The following is a 20,090-nucleotide window of genomic DNA, read 5'->3' as shown; positions in this document are numbered from 1 at the left end:
TTCCATCTAATTTTTATAGCGAAGTTTAAAGTCACAAGAGAATCACCCGGTTCTTTACTGCTCTATCAAAACACTGGTTCTCTGATGTTCACCCATACTAAACACTGACATATTCATTTAACCTTTTTTACGTTACTTTGTTTTAAAAAAACCCAACAACTGAAAAACCCTGTTTACCTTAAAATTTGACCATAAGATATTAATTCAAATCACCTGAGCATAGCTGAGCACTGCCCAATTCTCAAAAATATTTTAAAACACCCCAAAAATGCTTTACCTTGGTGCAGAGCTTCCCCAGGCTCCATGCTTGTCTGTCAGAATGTTGATAATTTTCTGTATTAGTTGAGTTGCAGTCATTTGGTCTCGGTACTTAGCTGCCATTATCAAATGATGACACATTTTTTCTTCTTCCCGTTTGTCTGCAGAATACTGGGCACACAGTGACTAGGAAGAAAATAAAGACTTTATTACTTTCCATTTTAATTACACCATCCAATGGAACTTTGAAGTACTTCATTACTTATACAAAATCCCTGAGAAATAAGAATTAACCCCATTTTACAGGTTTGAGAATTGAGGCATTGCACAGCTGCCCACAGTAAATCTGTCTAGAGAGCCAAACAGAGGATCTTGGATGGTTGTGAATTCTTCAAACACATAGCATACGCACTCAAGCTTTGGCAAACACCAACACATTAGTGGCTGGATTGCATAATAAAACATACATGCACAACCACTTCTATTTTATAACAAAGAAAATGAGCAGCATTATAAAAACAAAGAGGCAAGTTTCAGAATAATGAATGCCAGCTAGCTGACCACTCCACACCCGTGACTCTCCATTAGAGTTGAGTAGCCAACTGTTTGCATAAATATGTAACTATAAAAACTAATGAGAAAATCTACATATCTTCAGAGAGACAGAAGACAAAATGCATATGAAGACTGAATCGATCTTTACCAGATGGCTTCTTGAGGTTGAGCACATTTGTAGGCCAGCATTGGGAAGTTAATAATTTTCCTAGCTGTCCTACACCTGTTGTACACACGTCTTCTGTTTGCCAAGGTAGTCAAAACCAAATACTAGCAAATATGAAATGAAAGTCACACCTACAAACAGAGCTCAACACTGAAAGAGGTTCTTTGTTACAATGTTTTCTTATCATTTTGAGTTTGGTGATCTTCTGAAAATTTGTCTGTTAATACAGAACTCAAAAGCGGGCACCAAATTCAGATCACCCCATCATCAAACCACTGTATGTGAAGACTCACAACAAATTCAAATATTGTAGAAACAATAAAGGCTTTTCCCCGCTTCAGCACTCCCTGTTTCTAATTTCAGTTTTCATCTGGCAATTCCACAGATTGCATATACCAGACAAAGCATTTCAGCCTTTGTCAATGATTGGATTATTCTATGATCTAGTTAGTAGAATGGACACAAATGTCTGCCTAACAACAAAAAAATTGCTTTTTCTTTGTGAAGCACAGCTGATGCAGATACTAGTACAATTATTTCTTAGAGCTTAGATACCAGCACAATATCATAATGCCTTTTATGTTCAAAACAGTAGCAATGCTTTTTCTATATACATCTATCTATACATACAAACATCAGAAAACTGCTGCAAATAAAAAACAGGCAGGCTATGAATGTTACCTACATATGTGTATGTACAAATATATATGTCATATAGAGTGAGAGAAAGATAGGAAGAATGTGGAAAAAAAACAAGTAGAACAAAATTTGGGGCTGTGTAGATTTTCATGGACGTTAGATAACAAAAATGTACCAACAGATTATTAAATTTTAAAGAAATATTTTAACAATTTTAAAATATTCACAGATTTCCTCATAATTTTTCCCACACCTTAGAGCAATGCTCACCTGATGAACAGGCATCCAGAGGGAGTGAAGAATGAGCAGCTGACTTTCCAAGTCAATGAGAGATCAAAAATTAGCTTTTGTACTCGTACATGAAGCATTGGCCACCCCTCGTCACAAAAATATAAGATGGCTAAATCATAACCACACTAAACAAGATGTTTCTAGCTCTTTTAAATACAGCTGTCTTTTCTAACACATTAATCTATTCCGCACCCATGATGATTCTGAGTTCTTTTCAGCACTTTGTAAATGTTTCATAAGCTGTTATTTTTAAGTTGCCTGAAAGGGCAGAATTCTAAAAACAACTGTACAAGGTAAGCTAAGTAGTAAAATGTTTTAAAGTGCTCTTTAATGGATCCTCCTTTACAATTTGAACAGCAACTTTTCATATCTGACATAAAATCCATAGATATAAATCACATTAGAGTGTTATTCTTTCCCCATTATCAATCTCTGTCTCCTTATGGAACATTAAAGTCACATTTGACCTTAAAACATGATAAAATGGAAATCAAACTAGAATGTTTTGTAAAAGATATAATGAACTTGTACCTCTTTAAAAAAAAGGGTCTTTATGATGTAATTTTGAATGCATCCTTCATTAAATACCAACAAGGATTTTCAAAGTGTAGCTGTGACATTCAAATGAAGGAAAAAAATGGTATTTTATCGTCCTGACAACTTCCATGAAAACAGAATCAGCCTGTTACAAAATGGAAATGTATAGGACTCCACTTTTCAGCAAATTTAGCATTTAATATGAATAGAAATTTGCAATTACCCACCAAAACTGAGAGACTCCCACATGCAGCAGTCCCATAAAATTATAACATCACTCCAGGAGGGACTCTCAACCATAGCGCACTCTTTGCAATACACATTTTACAAACAAGAACAGGAAGAAACCACAGTTCTGCCAAATATCTGGCACACGTGTGTATAGTTGCTAACATTAAGAAAGTTTTGCAAGAATAATCTTCTCTTTCATCATACAGGTGACTCGTCAATTGTTCAGTGGTTGCTACCCACATTATATGCCAATTATTCAGAAAAAAAGGAAGCTATTTCTCCCCCTCCCTCTCTTAAATAATTTTTAATACAGGAGTGAAAGAAGAAAGAGACCCATCCCAAAGTAGCCGGTCACCACTAGACTGCTCTGAAAGCACTAAAAAGTCTCCATTTCTCTACTGTATTTTTTCTTTTTCCAGATGCCTTCAGGTTCACCTGATGCACTACTTCCAGAAATGCAATACCAGGATATAGAGTGGCATATGTTAATACTTCACAGTAAATCCTGATCATCCCATTTACGCAAAATAAAAACTCAGCTTGTTTTCTGTTTGTACACAAACTCAAAAATATATTTTTATAGCTTTATTTCTTTATTCTTTATTGTTTCATCTCTTGCACTTGCAATATGCACCCTGTCATGCTTGAATATGGGTTTACAAGTAGATACAGAGTTGCATGCAAACAAATTTGTAAAACCTTCCTTCCACTAGTGCTTTGGCCTACGTAATTTTTTTACCTGTTTGGGAAAGTGTGTACTGAAAGTATAATCACAAAAGTACTGGAGTCACACTCATGACGAAACAAAAAATGTTGAAAGGCGGAAAATGCATTTTCATATATACACTCCACAAGTTATCTACAAGAAGTCTTAAATTCAGCGGCTGTTAAAAGTTTTACAAAGGGGAACTGTATTAAGCAAAATCCTTTGACACAGCACAGAGCAGAGCAAAAACCCTTGTTCTCTACCCCTTTGTACAGGATGGAACAGAAATCTTCTCTGCCATTATCGCAGCATGGAACTGTTTTTTTCCTCTTCTTCGTTCCTGGTTTGGACAAGACTGCAGTCTATTTGAACACATAGATTTATTTTTAAGGAACAGTAATTCTAAAGGAGCTCAAGGTCATACAAAAGGCAAGTTATAGATATGAAAATACAATACATTCTGTATGCAGGAAAGATTCCAGAAAAATTATTGCAAAATACTGACAAGGTGAATTAGTCTATTCTGCCTGTCTATATTTCAGTGAAGAGGAGGATTAATCTAGTGTTTTCAGAACTATTTTATCTTTGATCTTTATAAAAATGTCAAGTAAAATATTTCCTCTGCACAGTACCATCTGCAAGTGTACCTTTGCAATCCCAAAATTACAATGTAATGTTTTCTGCAAACTATGAAAAAGCTTAATAGTGTAGGGTTTTTAAAAGCAATATTCTACCTTTTTACTGTTATTCTTCAACTCAGAGATCACTGAACACTTTTACATATGCCACTTCCTTTGTCTAATTTGGCTAAAAGTTACTTGCTTTGTGAGCAACCTGCCTCAGAGGGTATCATTTAAGAGGAAAAGTCATCCATAAGATAATGCATAGTCTTGCCACTAATGCAAATTCCCTACAAATAGGGATATTTCAGTAAATGAAGGAGCTCCTCAATCCTCTGCTTTCACAGATCTTTGCACTTGACCTCTGACCTGAGGTTTAAAGTCTGGACTAAAAATGCTACCCAGGGAAATCTTACAAAGACTCCTGAATAAGACTTAGAAAAATGAAAGCTTAAAACCTCAACAGCGAACAAAAGTCAACCAATGACAACATCTGACAGCCACCGTCAATTCTGAAGTGATGCCTCTGTCATCCAACGACTCAAAGTATTGATTTCTCTCAGCATGAAAAAAGCTTAAGCCAATGAAATAGATATAGCATCATCCCCCCGATAATAGCCATCAAGGTTAACACCAGCAGAACACTTATCAAAGTATCTCTTCTATTTCTTCTTGTTTTAATGGACTGAATACAATGCAATGGCTTCTCATCTCTGCAACCTATAGTTTTCCAAACCTCATTTATCCACTTTTCCAGCCTTTTATCTGATTTGAAGATTAAAAAGAATCTGCATCTAAATCAACTGTTCGTAATACAAATGGGGGGGGGGGGGGAGGGGAGAGAACACACAGTGGTTTTGTAGCCAGACAGTCCTGTGTAAAAAAACCCATGCATTTAAAATCACAAGAGGGGGAAAAAAACCCACAGTTGACTTAGATCACACCAAACACAGACTGGTAAAACTATGGTCATGACCATAAAAAAACCTACCACAGTCAATTTGGGTTAGTGATTAGAGAGAAATGCAAGGATCTCAAGAGACATCTGGTTTTAATCTGTGCTGAGTCAACAGCTTAATTTTTTACCTTTAAGTCTCACAGTATTAAGTTTTAGTAAACCCAACTAAACACTAGGCAACGGCACTTTTACTGAGATCGCATCTTTCAAATGAACCCAGTTTAGCAGAGTAGGTAAATGAGACAAACTAACAAGAGTTCAACTGGATATAATAACTGACAGAATAAATAAATAAATAGCAAAAAGTAGGGACAAATAACATCAGATTTATTCTGCAGTGTCCACTAGTACCATAGACTTTTTTTTTAACCTTCTTCTTTGATGCTTATCTAATTGACATTGTGTTACAGTAGCACCCTTGGATCACAATCAAAGACAAAGCTTTACACAGACAAGTAAGAGCTCTTACTCCTTGCTAGAAACTGGGCTAGCATCACTGCTAACCACAGGCATAAACAATACGCAGAGACAAATGTTCTTTTTGAACCCCAAGAAGCCAGCTCTTACTGTACCTATGCCCAGATGCTTTGCATTCAAAGCAGGCACTAAGATAGACACTTTCCCCCCTCTCTCTTTTGCAAATACAGTTTACGTCTGCAGTCTCTTCATACTTTTCTGTTTTAAAACAGGCTAAGAGCCTAAAACCATTACACTTGGGCATTAAATTTGAGACCCTTTGGGTCCATGTCTTCCACCACAAGGCATTTTTCAAGCTAGAAATAATCAAAGTACAATTCCCCTATGCTCTAGAAACAGTAAAGCTCAGCACTTCTACATAGGTGGCTCTGTGCTCTCAGATTAGGTATTAAGCAAAGAAGGAGCCAGTGATGATCTTTTAAGCCATTTCCCAACTACACTGCATCAACCTTGTGACTCTCCACTGCTTCAACACCACAATAGAGATTAGTACCATATTCACTAAAGAACTCCTAGTCCAATGCATCAAATGAATCAGATAGATGAAAAACTTCTGGAATTGACAAATTCACTTATAAAATAAGGAACATCCACTCCGTCCAGCAAATGAGACTTACACTCACATAACCTAAGGACTCACTGCGCATGCTTAGTGAGGGCCAAATTAAGGTTGCACTGCTCTGATTTTCTTAACTGTTAGATATTCAGTTTTGGAATCTTTTCATATTTTAATTTGCAGTGTATGCAACTTGAATTTTAAAAAGGGGAAAATACCTTTTAATCATGTGAAAACATATATAGCAGTCTCAAAGTGGGCCAATTATGAAGATTTCTATCACTTCAACGAATGCAAAGCAGTATTTGATTATTACCTTATCTGTAACCAGAAGTTAAAGATGTGTAAGCAACTTGTTACTGCCAGAAGAGAAATACAATATTTAGTTCCAATCTCCAAAGGTGCTGTGGCAACTGGCCTATGGAACTGTTCCAGTTCTACTTCCAATGCTCCCCAGCTTTTCCTTTTGTTCTTCTCTTTTATCTGCAGATTCTTTCCCATATTACCTGCCAAAACTTCACCTTTTGTTCTTGCTATTAGTACCTTATTCTAGCAATAGCATCAGGACACTTCCTCCCCTCTGTACAGTACAGTGCTCTGTACAGAGTACTAAGCGGAATCATAGAATGGTAGGGGTTGGAAGGGACCTCTGGAGATCATCTTGTCCAACCCCCCTGCTTGAGCAGGCACACCCAGAGCCAGGGGCACAGGAACACATCCAGGCGGGGTTTGGATGTCTCCAGGGAAGGAGACTCCACAGCCTCCCTGTGCAGCCTGTGCCACTGCTCTGGCACCCTCACAGGAAAGAAGTTTTTTCTCATGTTTAGGTTGAACTTCCTGTGTTCCAACTTGAGCCCATTGCCCCTTGTCCTGTCATTGGGCACCACTGAAAACAGCCTAGTCCCATTGTCCTGACACTCACCCTTTAGATACTTCTAAGCATTAATAAGATCCCCTCTCAGTCTTCTCTTCTCCAGGCTGAACAAACCCAAGTCTCTCAGCCTTTCCTCATTAGGGAGATGCTCCAGTCCCCTGATCATCCTGGTAGCTCTCTGCTGGACTTGCTCGAGCAGTTCCACGTCCTTCTTGAACGGGGCAGGTAGGCCCAGAACTGGACACAGTACTCCAAATGTGGCCTCACTAGGGTAGAGTAGAGGGGGAGGATAACCGCTCTCGATCTGCTGGCCACTCTCCTTTTAATGCAGCCCAGGGGAATAGTGGAAATAGTTATCATCCACTGTAATGTGGCACTGTCAGTTCAGAATCATTTGCCAAATAACTCTTGCTGTGACTTTCAATCCATTCTTCAAGATCTTCTGAAAATCTTTGTGTGACCAGGGGCCAGATGGCACATTTCTAGTAAACCCCAGCAAACTAAAGGTCTGAAATATTCTCATTCACTAACTGTGACCACCACCTCTCCCACTGTCTTGTTCCAGTGAGGCACAGTGAGGGCCTCTGTTATCTGTAAGGTAAGTAGGAAGTAGTCCAGCAGCTTTGGCCCCAGCGGCCAAATAATAACCTCCCTAGGATTCAGGCTTCCAGACACCCTACTGCCAGCATAGCTCTTTTACAACTTACAGCACCAAGACTTGGCATGGGAGTGACACTTGAACAGATTCAGAGTCACATGCAGTTCAGACAGCACGGATAAACAGTAAATTAAATCTCTAAGAGCAGGTAACACACACTGTTGAGTATTTTTGAACAATGCAACTTACTAATTAATAAGCCCTTAGAGGTACTACATAAACAGCAATTTTTTACAAGTTTTGTGTCAGATGAATTCTGAATAATTTTTCATAATAGGGGCAAAAGGTACATTTCTGACAGTGGGGAAAAAATAATACCTCAAAACATGGAAAAATGGATATTCTCAATTAAATAAAAAGTAGTTATTTTTTTTAATGTTTTAATTTGGAAACATTTTACCAATCTTCTTTTCCAAGCCAAGAAAAAAAAATCTAAACCTTAAAATAATTCAACCTTCAAGAGCACATAGAATAGGAAAAATTAGCCAGAATGATTTAGATTATAAGCAGGTAAACCAAAAGATAATTTGGAACCTTATTACAAAATATCTTGTGCCACTTACAGGTAAAAGTGTGGCTTCAGTCTCTGGCTATAACAAAGTGAAAGGCATTTGCATGAGTTAAAATTCTTTAATTTGTATAGCTATCAAAGACACAGCTATAAATACTTAGGTATATTAGTATTTAACACATGACCTGTGTTAATTGTCTCAACACCTACCTTACAGGAATGTTTATTCTCATATAGGGCTCATTTTTATTATCACATAAGAACTCACATTTATATTATATGGAGAATACAATGCAAAAATAATCAACATACCTCTGCTGATTTTGTTATTTATTGTTTGATATTGCTGCTACATCACACTCACTAAATCTCCTTACAAATTCACAAAACACATGCCAAGCAAATTCATTTCCAGCCAAAATCTCTACATAAACAGTTTCCAAGATTATGTGAAGTTCCAGATTTCGAAAAGAAGGAAAGATTAGCCCCTTGAGATATCCCTCCAGCCTGGGGTCTGTGTTTCTATTTCTATTTTCTACATAGTTCCCCTCAGCACTTTTCAGCTTTCCCTGTTTAGTGTCTTAGTTGGAGAACACAACTCTGATTTTAATCCAGGAGCTTCAGAATGTATCAAAATATACCAACTCATGAACAAAGAACAGAGAAATCACATTAGTTTGAGATAACAAGACACTTAGGCGTAATGGTTTCCTATCTTGCCATGACTGGTTGCACGCCAATGACAAGCACATCTCTAATAAGCTTCAGTACTTTGGATACCACACTGGTTTCAGACATGACTGGACTCCTTAAGATGTCACTTAAAAAAAAAAAAATTGTAGTTTGCCTTTCTATAACTTTGTTCTGTACTCTGATAACAGAATCAAAGGCATGTTTTGAAAGTATTCTCTGTATAGTAGTCTAGTACTCACTAGACATTAAGAACAAACAAAGGGAGAAATACCATCAGCACACAATAAAATCAATGTATACAGAGGGATACTTAATAGTAATTAAGGTAGATGTAGGAACAAATCACTTATTCTGCCCCAGCAACAGAAGGCACTTTAAAAGTGTTCTGTGCCATATTTGGTAAACCTTTTGTGAAACCTCAGCTAAGAAACATTCAGACATGAACATAAACACACACCCCAAAAGGTAAGCCATCTGTCCTTCACCAGCTTGTATCATGCTTGCTCCAAGAGCTAATTTAGTGGATTTGATCTCTGACAGTTCAGGACCTTTTCAGCCTCTCAAAATGGAGAGTGATCACCTTGACTGCCACATATCCTTGAGCAACACTGCTAAATAGGACAAACATGATTGCTGGCAAAGCATTTCCTTCCCACACACAGAAGAAAACCTTTACTTTCCGCCATTAAGTCACTGTACCTTCATCTCTATCTGCAGAAACATTTTAATTCATTATTAATTGAAAGTATTAAGGGCTGCTTCTTTTGTCAGAGGAATTTCAAATCACTATCAGAGAATCTGTGAAAAAAAGTAGTATTACATGGGATTTTATTTAAAAACCTACTCAAAAATAATATACTCAGTGCTGCTGATTCACAAGTTTCTAACTTCCACTCCAAACCTGCTCTTCACCTTTTGGTAAACTAAGATTCTCAAGAGGCTTATACTTTGGAGGACCAAGTATTTTAAAAGCAGGATATTTTGAATAAGATGATGATGAAATGGCAAAAATTAATTAAAAAATCCAGAAACAAATGGGAATGATTATTACAATATGGCCTCTTATAGCAGTTATTCTTTAAAATCATTCCTAGCCACTTACTTTGGAAACATGTTAATGTTTCCAAACATTAATCCCAGCTTTAGCTTAACCTCTGCCTTAACTTAAAGCCTCCTGTCAGAATTCCTACAGCATCAAACTATCAGAGGCAAATTATTTTAACTTTATTCCTTCCCTTTCCTTTTTTCAGTAGCCTACGTTTTGTATTTCATTCCAACTAGTGTATGAGGCTTCTTCCTTTGTGATTGGTTCTCATGCATTTATGTAACACAGTTTTGGAATTTCAGAACAGCACGAGATAGGTATGAATATGTTTGGGTTTTAATTAACATTTTTTATTCTGAAAAAGTTCTAACACACTTGAAACACTGACATTTGGCTCTAAAAATTGTTGGGGGAGGATAATTTAACTTCTTTTTAAAACTGTGTGATTTTATTATCCATATAATGACAGCATTTGAAATATTCTGACTATTCAAAGTGTGATAAGACAAGAGTCTCTGCTTTAATTTACAGCCATCTAACTTAAAAACACTCATTCATGTAACTCTAGATCCTTATACTGAGCAATATGTAGCAAGGACTGAAAATACTCCATAACAATTACTTTAAAATTTATATTTTCCTGCTCACTTGGTTTAAATGAAAAGACTGCAATGATGCAAGAGTCACTGTTGCAACTACCACAGATGCTACCTTCAGAGAAATGAAGTACTATGTAGCAACAAGCAGTTTCTACTGGAATCATCCTTCTTGTTGTCAATATTAAAAAGAAAAAGAAAAGAACACTTCATAGACAAACTCATTTATGTAAGAAGAATGTATAATATCCATTTCATGAGTTTTCTGATTATTTCTAATTTCAAAATTAAATACCAGAACTTGTGAAACCTCCTATTCCAAGGCTCTGATGTTCTTGCTGAGTTTTACTTTTGGCTTTGTTCCAGCTCATTGTGCAAGGTTTTTCTGTCTGGTTGTTTCTGTTTTGTTTTGTTTTAAATGGTATGAGGGTTTTTTCATACTACCCCCTGATAACAGTTATCCGCATTTGTTACAAACAGCTGAACTCATGGATGTCAGTGTAATGGCACAAAACAGATTAGACAGTACAAGTGCACAAATCCTGCTTAACTGGATTTCACTAATTGACTTTAATTCAATGTAAAATAAAAAATACAGTACTTAAGCTTGTTATATTTAGAGCACAATAGCCACATAGGGTAAAAAAGCAACACAAATTCTGGGGAATTTGAAAACAAGAATCCAGGATTTGGTGTGAATTACAGTTCACTCATTAACATTATAGGTATTGAAAGAAAGTACAGCAACTAATCAAAATCACCAGCTTCCACAAGGATGCATAAAAAGGAAACAAACTACTGAAATGATATAAAACATTATATAAAATGCATGTGACAATTAGACATACCAAAGCGCCATGTAACATTTCTCACACACTTTAACAGTTTCAATTACACTCAAGCCAATAATCTACCTTTTTCTACTTCTAATATTCCGAATTTCTGAGTAGATTCAAAAAACTGCCATTCAAAAATAACCTGAGAAACATTCCCCCCTCCTCTGCTGCCAACTGTATGAAATTGCCTTGCAAAACAGTGTTGGTCCAATGCCAATTCGGGTGATGCTGGCTTCAAGGCTATCAACAACTGCTTAGAAAGGAGATATTTGGGCTTTATAACAGGTGGCATAGGAAAAATAAGCAACAATATTTCAGAAGTCAGAATACCTGACTTTTTCTTCTGTAAATATTTAACACATTCAGGACTAATGGTAGGATAACTTAGAGATGTCTGTAAGTGGCATAAGGTCCTCCCAGGGCTGAGGGCCAGCATAGAGCCAGTGCAGCTGAGGACGGCCCTCTCCTGCTGGTGGCAGTGGAGAGAGGCTGCCCCACAGCCTGGCCAGAGGCCAGGGCCAGCCCCCCATCCTAGCGACACCCACTGCTTTGCTGTGGGGTCCCTGATTCTCCCCAGGCCCCCGGCCATGGGGCAAGAGGGCTTCCTAGCCTCAGGCTGGCCCTGACCCCGTGGCCCTGCCCTATCATGGGGGGTCTGGCCTGGCCCTGGTCACCCTCCCGCAGAGCTATCCTGCTGTTCTCATGGTGAGTGACAGGTTGGAGATGCTTGGTGAGGTTCTGCCAGGAGGCTGTGGTACTGCAGTGGGTGCCCAACTTAGACCCTGCGGGGCACTGCCGGCCCTCGCGGAATCCTGACCGTGTATTTTAAGTCTCTAGTTCCAAGTTATGACAAAATCTGCTTCACAACTGCCATATGTTCTCTACAATATAGTAACCCATCCAATAACTGAGCATTTCGCTTGCTTTGCCTGTCACCTTCCTCAAATATTTCTGAGGCAAGAATTAGCATCGGTCACAAAAGATGGAATCTCAAATTGCTTTAAAGGCAACACAAAATTCAGGGTAGTTTGATGATATTTAAATCCCAAGCTTCCACAAGGACAGGCAGGGAGGAGGATGGAAGAAGCACAAACATTGTAAAATCCATTATGCCATAACCTTGGCATTACTACTTAGACCCTGAAGTTGTTCCAACAAATTTTTGACAAACAAACAACAACAGCAACGAAAAAAAAACCCAAACCAACAAAAAAAACAACCACAACCAAACCCCACAGTATCTTCTCATTAGGACACAAAGAAAAAAAAAAGTGTGACAATGACCAAAGCTCTTGCACTGTTCATCACTACAGTAACTGTAATTGCCTTCCAAGAGATATCTAAAATCTTTTAAGATGGCCAGAAATCTTTGAATATGCATTTTCTAAAAAAGTGAATTAACAACAGGGACCTAGAAATGTGAGCAGGAAAAAGATGGGAGGGAGGAGTGGTGAAGAAGGTATCAGAAAAAGTATCTTCCTCCTCGTGTGAAACAGAACAGTGAGGACAATTTGGTTTTCTGAATTGTAAGACTTTTTAAGGATTGACTATGCCACTTCCAGTAGGACTTCAGATTAACAGTGAACTCCAGAGGTCTCTAAGTCACTTGGCACCTTCCCCGACACAGTGAACATCTGAAGAGCAACTTATCTGCCTGACAGATGTTCCTTTTCATGATCTAAGACCATCTCAAAGGGATTGGCTCAGTTTTCTCCTGTTTAGGTCAAAGAGAAAAATCAGTAGATGGACTAATTCTGTAAACATTTCTATAAAAGAATCATATGAAGCAGGAAGAAAAATATTCAAAATAATCTATTATAGCGTTTCCATTTAAAAGCTAATATAGGAAAGTTAAGATTAAAAGCTGGACTGCCACTTCTATCTCACTGCTTTGCAATGTGAAAGGACCTTTCAGTTCCTGTTAAGAATTCTGATTAGTGCAGTCTTGTTCCTTTTCCTGGCAAGCTATATACTCAGAAATAAAACGCTACCTTTATAAAAGATTAACAGGAATGTCACCCTTGGTTGGGTGTGGCTTTCCAGTTCTCCACCGTTTCCCTCCCTGGATCCCAAACAGACTTCAAGCCCCATCTACTACAAAATAAAGATCATTTTAGCATTTTAATTGTAAAATCCTTATTTAAACAATTACTGTCTCTTTTTAACCATCACTCATGAAGGTATTTATTTCAGCACAGTAACTATATTTTGTATTCAGAACAGAGCATTCTCAATGAAAGTCTGAAGCTTTCACTGGAATGAGAAATACCGATTCAGGATAAACTATTATACTAGATGCAATATTTTGCACAACTTCCACCTCAATAACATTCTAATAAATGAAAATGAAAAATACTCTATGTGACTAAGAAATATAGGTAACATTGAAAAAACTTAACTGCAAATGCCTTCGGGCTCTATTGATGAACTTTTCTAAAGATCCCAGTATCCTAATGCATATGCTTTAATGTTTTATTTCCCATATTGCCCCAAAGTTGATGTTCATGAAGGTGGCTTATGAAAATCAAAAAATAAACCTGCATGAATCAAACTTTGTCATGCCTAAATGAGGAGACTGCATTAACTACAAGATGAGACTATGCATACTACAATTTGAGTACAAACAAGCTAATGACAAGTGTGTCTGAAGCTTATATAATCAAGCAGCCATAGGTCGAGACAAGTAACTACTCAAACTATGGACTAGATTTTCAATATAGACCTCTGTAGGTCAGGTTTGCTACAGCTTTTAGGCGCATCCAAACCTATTTTGGGTTTGCAAATAAATCTAACATGAAGATACTTGTTTCTTTTACAGAAATATCAGTATGCAGGTGCTTGGACAAATCCTCCAGATAAAAAGTGGGCTTTACCTTCCAAAGCTGATAAGGGTCAGAGTTTTAAAAATAAAATCTTTTCAAGGATATACATATAACAACATTCAGCTACAGACAGTAGTTTAATGGGTCAGTAAAAGAAAGCATATTGTAGGTACGCAAACTTGTACACTATGTTTGCATGCACAGAGCTGCACAATGAGCTAGCTTCACACAGTCACTTCTAAATTTTCATTTCAACCATAAGCCATTATAAAAAACCTGAAATTTTACAGGTAACGCAAATAATAACATCCTAATACCTGTATGCACCAGTCTACCCTGGTAACTTCAGAGGTTTCACATGAAACCCAGCTATAATCAAGTGGGCTGGGCTTTAACCCAACAGCCTGAACTCAGGTCAATCATAAGCTGTATTTGCGACTCAGGTACTTTTGCCAGGAAAAGTCAAATGAGAAAACAAACATGCAGAAACAGAACTAGAATGTAGGGAAATATTTTACAGTTTTGTTACCTCTTTCTTCAATTCCTGTTATAAACAAGCTTCTCACAGGAAAAGAATATTTTTCAAAATGAAATTGCATTTGAGAGAATATTCAAGACTACTACCAAAAGACTGTCAAATACATCTGGGCTACAAATTACAATATGTGGGATCAAAAGTTAACACCCATTTAGTAATCGGATGCATATTTCACCCTTAATGAAGGCCTGAAAAGAAGAGTTCACTTTATTCTGGATGCAGGTATCAAAGCAGATCTCACAAAGCAACATAAGCGCATCATCTAAGGATCTTTTTCACATTAAGAATCCTATTAGAAGGAAAACACTAAAAGGTAATTGAATTTCCCTCAGTTATCTTCATCTCTGTCAGCTCCTGCTACAATAACTTACTCTCCAGAGCAGAGATAACTCAATTCTGTCCAGCAAGCATATGTTATGAATCTCCAAAGCAAACTTGTCTAAATCATTCTGGTCTTCTATCAAGGTTGGCTGTGGATATGAACTCTGACAGAAAGCAAACAAATTTATTTTTATCTTTTCAATAATTCACTTCCCTGTGCCTTGATGGAAGAATCTAAAGACATAAATGTTTCCACTAATTCTGGAATTATAAAGACTGGTTGAAAATATTTTATCTGGAAGTTAATGCTATTATAAACTGTTTGATGCATTATTCTGTTTTAGCAGAAACACACACACAAAAAAAAAGTGTCACAGCAGTTTCAGGTTCCTGTAGGTATACAAAAACTAAACCTATCTTCTCATGCTGTAATTGCCATTTTTTAGAATGGTTTTGACATTTATATTTTCGCCTTCAATGGAAGTGTTAACTGTACAAATAATATCAACAGAGATATATTCTAACTTTTAATTTCCTTAAAGCTCTTAAAATATCAGTAAGAACAAATTCTCCACTCATGTGAGCAAACTACTTTGATTTTGAAAGTCACATTTTAGGAAGGTAAAATGACTTATCTAGACCAACATCACAAAAGAAAAGCAAAACATAAAGCAGCCAAAGGAAGGGTAAATGACAAGAATCAGAAAAGCTACTTCCTGAGGGAGATGCGAGAAAATACTAGATAAGGTTCTGGTCAAACTAACATTACCTGTACAATTCCTGTCAGTTTGTGATGGTTTCAGGCTGTTCAACATAGAGGTAAAAAAAAGTCTGAAGAATGACTGAATAATGCAGTGACAAAGTTCGTTGCTGATACTAAGCTATTCAGAGTTGTATAATCATGAAGGAGCTGCGAGGAACTGGAGGGGGAGCTTGGAAGACCAAGTCATCACGGTAATAAAATAGCACAGGAACTTCAGTGTAGATAAAAGAAATGTAGGAAAGAATCTCATTTTAGATATAAAATGATGGACTCAGTTCACCTTTATCTTGACTTCTTTTTGCCATAATGAGTTGGTATTATCAATGACAGATCTATGAAATCATCAGCTCGGTACAGGATAATCAACAAGCATGCAGGAATCAACTAAAGAATTAGGAATCACTGTGAAGAGAGCAACACAGAAAACATTGTGTATTTACAAATTCCCGGTGTGTCCGTATCTGGAATGCTGGGTGCAGTTTTGGATCTTCCATGAGAAAATATGATAGAACTGAGAAGTAGTACGGAAGGATTCAGAATTGGAATCACTGCCAGAGAAGGAATAACTAAGTAACAGTAGGTTTCTTCAAGGTGGGGAAAAAACCAGTCAACCCGGGAGGGATAGGAGATTTCTGCAAAATCATGTGCTATAAAGGACCCTCTCTAGGTGACTTTGCGTGAATGGATTATATAGATTCTTACAACATTAGATGGAGAGAGTCAACAGGAAAAAGCAGGCTAAAGAAATAGTGCGTGCATGCTGAGAAGCTCATGTGTAAAAGTTTCCCAAGAGCTGGTAAACTCTAGGGACTGGCAGACTTGTTGAACCTGCAGAATATTATCAATTCAGAATATCACAGATCTGCTGAATCTGTACACCACTGGCACATGCCAGTACCAGCAGCAGGTTGTATGACTCAGACTACATCCAAGCAAAAATCAGAAGTCTCCGAACTTCAAATATCAGAATGGTGGGAGGGCTCATCACATTCCAGTAGGAATCAATCTTCCAAGAACAGACACAGATTAAAACTACTAGGATGATCTAGAGTTTGCAGACATCACCTTAAAGAAAAATTTTGGATGAATAGAACTCATATAGCCTAGTAAACTGAAGTGAGGAGATGTGATAAATAATAGATAAAAAAGGCAAAAATAAGAAAAACTAAAGAAAAAAGACCAGTGAAGCCAAAAGACAATAATCACATAATACCAAAGAAATATATGCTGAACACAAAATAAAATTTAAAATAAATTCCAAAAAGTTAACAATTGAGCAGAATATTTAAGTCCAACCTACCAGCTGGAATACTGAGAAAAAACACCTTTGGGTATTCGGACCCTGAAGACCTTTTCTGACCTTGTCAGCACCAATATCAGAACTGTTTTAATACAATGTCTTTCTCATTTACATCAAACTAATCTATAATAAAGCACATAGGAGAGATGTGTGCTGTCACCAGTGTTTTTTCTTCAAAGTTGAACAACTCCTAGCACTGTTGTTAAAAAGGTACAAAAGTAATACGAGCTACCTTTGGACAGAAATTTTAGAAAAAATCTCCGGTCAAGCACAATAGGATATTTGCTTTGTCAATGGTACAAATTTACACTGTAGAACACTGTATTACTTCAGTCAAGAGTATTTTAGAATCACTGCCTGGCATGAGCTACTATAAAAGTCGGTACCTGAATAATAAACAAGGTAAACACTACTGATTTATTTTTCTTGAATAGGTGAGAACAACAACATTTCTGATGGGAACATCTAATTTGAAGCAAGAAATTCTTAGCTAGCTAGCTTAGTTTTCATATTACGAGCATAAAAAGATGCAGCAAAACATGGAAAATGTTTTTATACACAACACAAAAACTGTATAAAAAGATACAATATTAGGGGTTCAAAGGAAACATACACCATCCATCAAAAGGCTTTTTAAGAGACAAAAAAAAGTTGGAATGGTTTAACTGCAGAGAAAGACGGCTGTAAGAGAATAGCATTCTTCAAGAAGTCCATTCAAAGAAGGAAAACAGAAAACTATGTCAACTATGGTATGTTAGTTTTTAAAACTGAATTAACAAGCCAAAAGAGTTTGAGGAACACTTGCATACAGGCATAAAAGGCAGTAATAAACTATTTTTCAAACAAATCAGGAGCTGTAAGCCATTACGGTATCTCTGTAGAGCTAATAGAAGATCAAAGAACTAAAAGAGCTCTTGGAATACAAGACCACCACAGAGAAGTGCTAGCAGAGAAGTTACAAAAGAAAACTGACAAGTGACCAACTGCTAGGACCAGACGGTATTCACTCAGGTGATCTAGAAGAATTCGGGGATGAATGCAGCTGAGCCATTAGCTACAGTGTTGTTGTTCAAACTGCCTCAGTGCCAGAAGAATGAAATACGCCAAATGGAGTCTGGAGGACAGCAGGGAACTACAGGGCAATAAGTCTGAAATTTATAAAAGGCAAATTGGCAGCTATGTTTAAAGCAAAAAGCAAACAATGGAATCAACACATTGGCAAGAGTCATCATTGGTTTTGTACAGGAAAGTCATGCTTCATTAGATTTCTTTCTACAAGCCACTGGAGACACAGACAAGAAAGATCCAGTTCATAAGGTCCACTGTCTGAATGCCAAAAAGATATTTAAAGAAAGGCAGGATGGTGTAGGGCATATAGGTGCATCCTTATGTTGATAAAAATGGATTAAAACAAAGGAAACAGGTTTCAAAGAGAATAGCTAGTTTTCAAAGTGAAGGGAAATCATTAATTGAATCCCACTGTGTTATTAAATGTATTCAGAAACGACTGGAGAGTGGAAGAGCTGTAAAATCTTGCTGATAGCTGTAAGTAATTCAAGGTAGTAAAAACAACAATCAAACATGAAAAGCGCTAATACAATGACTGGGAGATAAAACAATAGGTGAAATTCATAGAGAGAACTGCAAATCTTTGTCCAAATTGCGATCCCTGACACCTGGTAGAACCAAGGAAGCAGCCCTGCATACCTGCATCGTTCTTACACTTGTCCCTAGGCACGTACTATTCAACTCTGTTAGATACAGAATACAAAGTCTGATGGATTTTTGGTCTAACCCAGTACAGCTTTTCTTGAGTTTCGGCAAACTTATTCTGTGAAATAAAAGAACAGCATTATTAATGTAGACCAATAAAAAAGGGAATGGAATTTCCAAGAGGATTGCGGTAACATCCTAAATGACTTTGGATTTTGAATGCTTTAAACAAAGTTCAAGTTATTCAAGTTTACTGCCAAATTGTTTCCTATTCCAGAAAACTGGCAGAACCCATGGCTATATAATACCCTAATAACTAAGAGGTGTTTATCTGAGTATTTGAGCAATTCCCATCACAAGTCAGTACTCACAAAGAATTAACTGCGATAAGTAGAACTTACCTATATAAACCTGGCACATATTAATATAAGACCAGACATTCATATTCCTGTATTTTTTTTCTTCCTAACACATGACCGCTTAGAAGTAACTCATTAAAGTCATTGCTCTGGAGGAGATATTCCACAGTATAATTATATTTTACTCACTTCTTACAGTGTATAATTTTACTTTAAGAGTTATTCTTCCAAAGAACTTAAGTAACAACTTTGAAACCACATTTGTAATTAAAAAGAAGAAAGAACAAACAGAAACCGCTCGTTATAAAGCGCTGTTTAGACATTAACTTATTTATGTTGATGAATCTTGTAAGAATGCACTAACTTATATTCTAGATTTTGTGTGGTACTTAGCTAGCTAGCAAGCTAAATAAATTTTTAAAAAAATCACAAAACACCAAAAGCAAACCACCCTGTCAACCTTACGATTACGGATCTCACACACACACAAAAAAATCACAGTTAAGGCACTGCCACAGCAAAAGATAAGTTCAAAAAGGAATGTCTTTTCCCAGTCTAGCAGAAGAAAGATCACAACAGAAGCATCAATGCTGCTCTCCCTTCTTCTAATCACCCCATCTTCCTCATGCCTATGCTGTTTCAATTCAGCCATTAAAGTAGCAGGGCAAAATTATAAGATATAAGTGGTTACAGGAATTGAGACTTTGGCTCCTTCTGACAGAGGTTTTTTTAGGTTTCCAGGGTCTACAAATGCTAAAATAACAAGAATTCCAGAGCATGTTCTGCTAAGACTTCCAGAGCCATGGAGAGTAGGTTAATTAAGACCACTGATAATCTCTAGTGAAAATAATCAGCTGTAACAGTACTTACAAGAGGGGGTAAAAAGTTTTTAGAACAAAGGAGAGTTTATAATTCACAGCAAGTGAAATGTAAGTAGATGCAAAAGAAGAGAAAAAAGGCCATAAGAAGTTAAAACCTCATACAGCTAATATTGTAAAACGCTGTGCAGAAAAGAATCCTATCTTCGTGACATTCCTGGAATTTTTTTTTCAAATTACACTTAGTAT

At 37.0% G+C, this 20,090-nt stretch overlaps 1 protein-coding gene across 1 annotated transcript in view; it reads right to left on the bottom strand.

Annotated features, from left to right (window-relative positions):
• LRBA (LPS responsive beige-like anchor protein) overlaps positions 1-20,090 on the bottom strand; it is a 419,175-nt gene that overhangs the window by 245,959 nt on the left and 153,126 nt on the right. Inside the window, exon 37 of the mRNA XM_075090413.1 lies at positions 278-444. Coding sequence (XP_074946514.1) covers positions 278-444 — 167 coding nt within the window. The remainder of the gene's footprint in view (positions 1-277; positions 445-20,090) is intronic.

The sequence above is a fragment of the Phalacrocorax aristotelis genome, chromosome 4, assembly GCF_949628215.1.
Source record: "Phalacrocorax aristotelis chromosome 4, bGulAri2.1, whole genome shotgun sequence".
NCBI lineage: Eukaryota > Metazoa > Chordata > Aves > Suliformes > Phalacrocoracidae > Phalacrocorax > Phalacrocorax aristotelis.
Note: the sequence above shows the minus strand (reverse complement) of the source record. Positions and strands in the feature narration are given on the sequence as shown.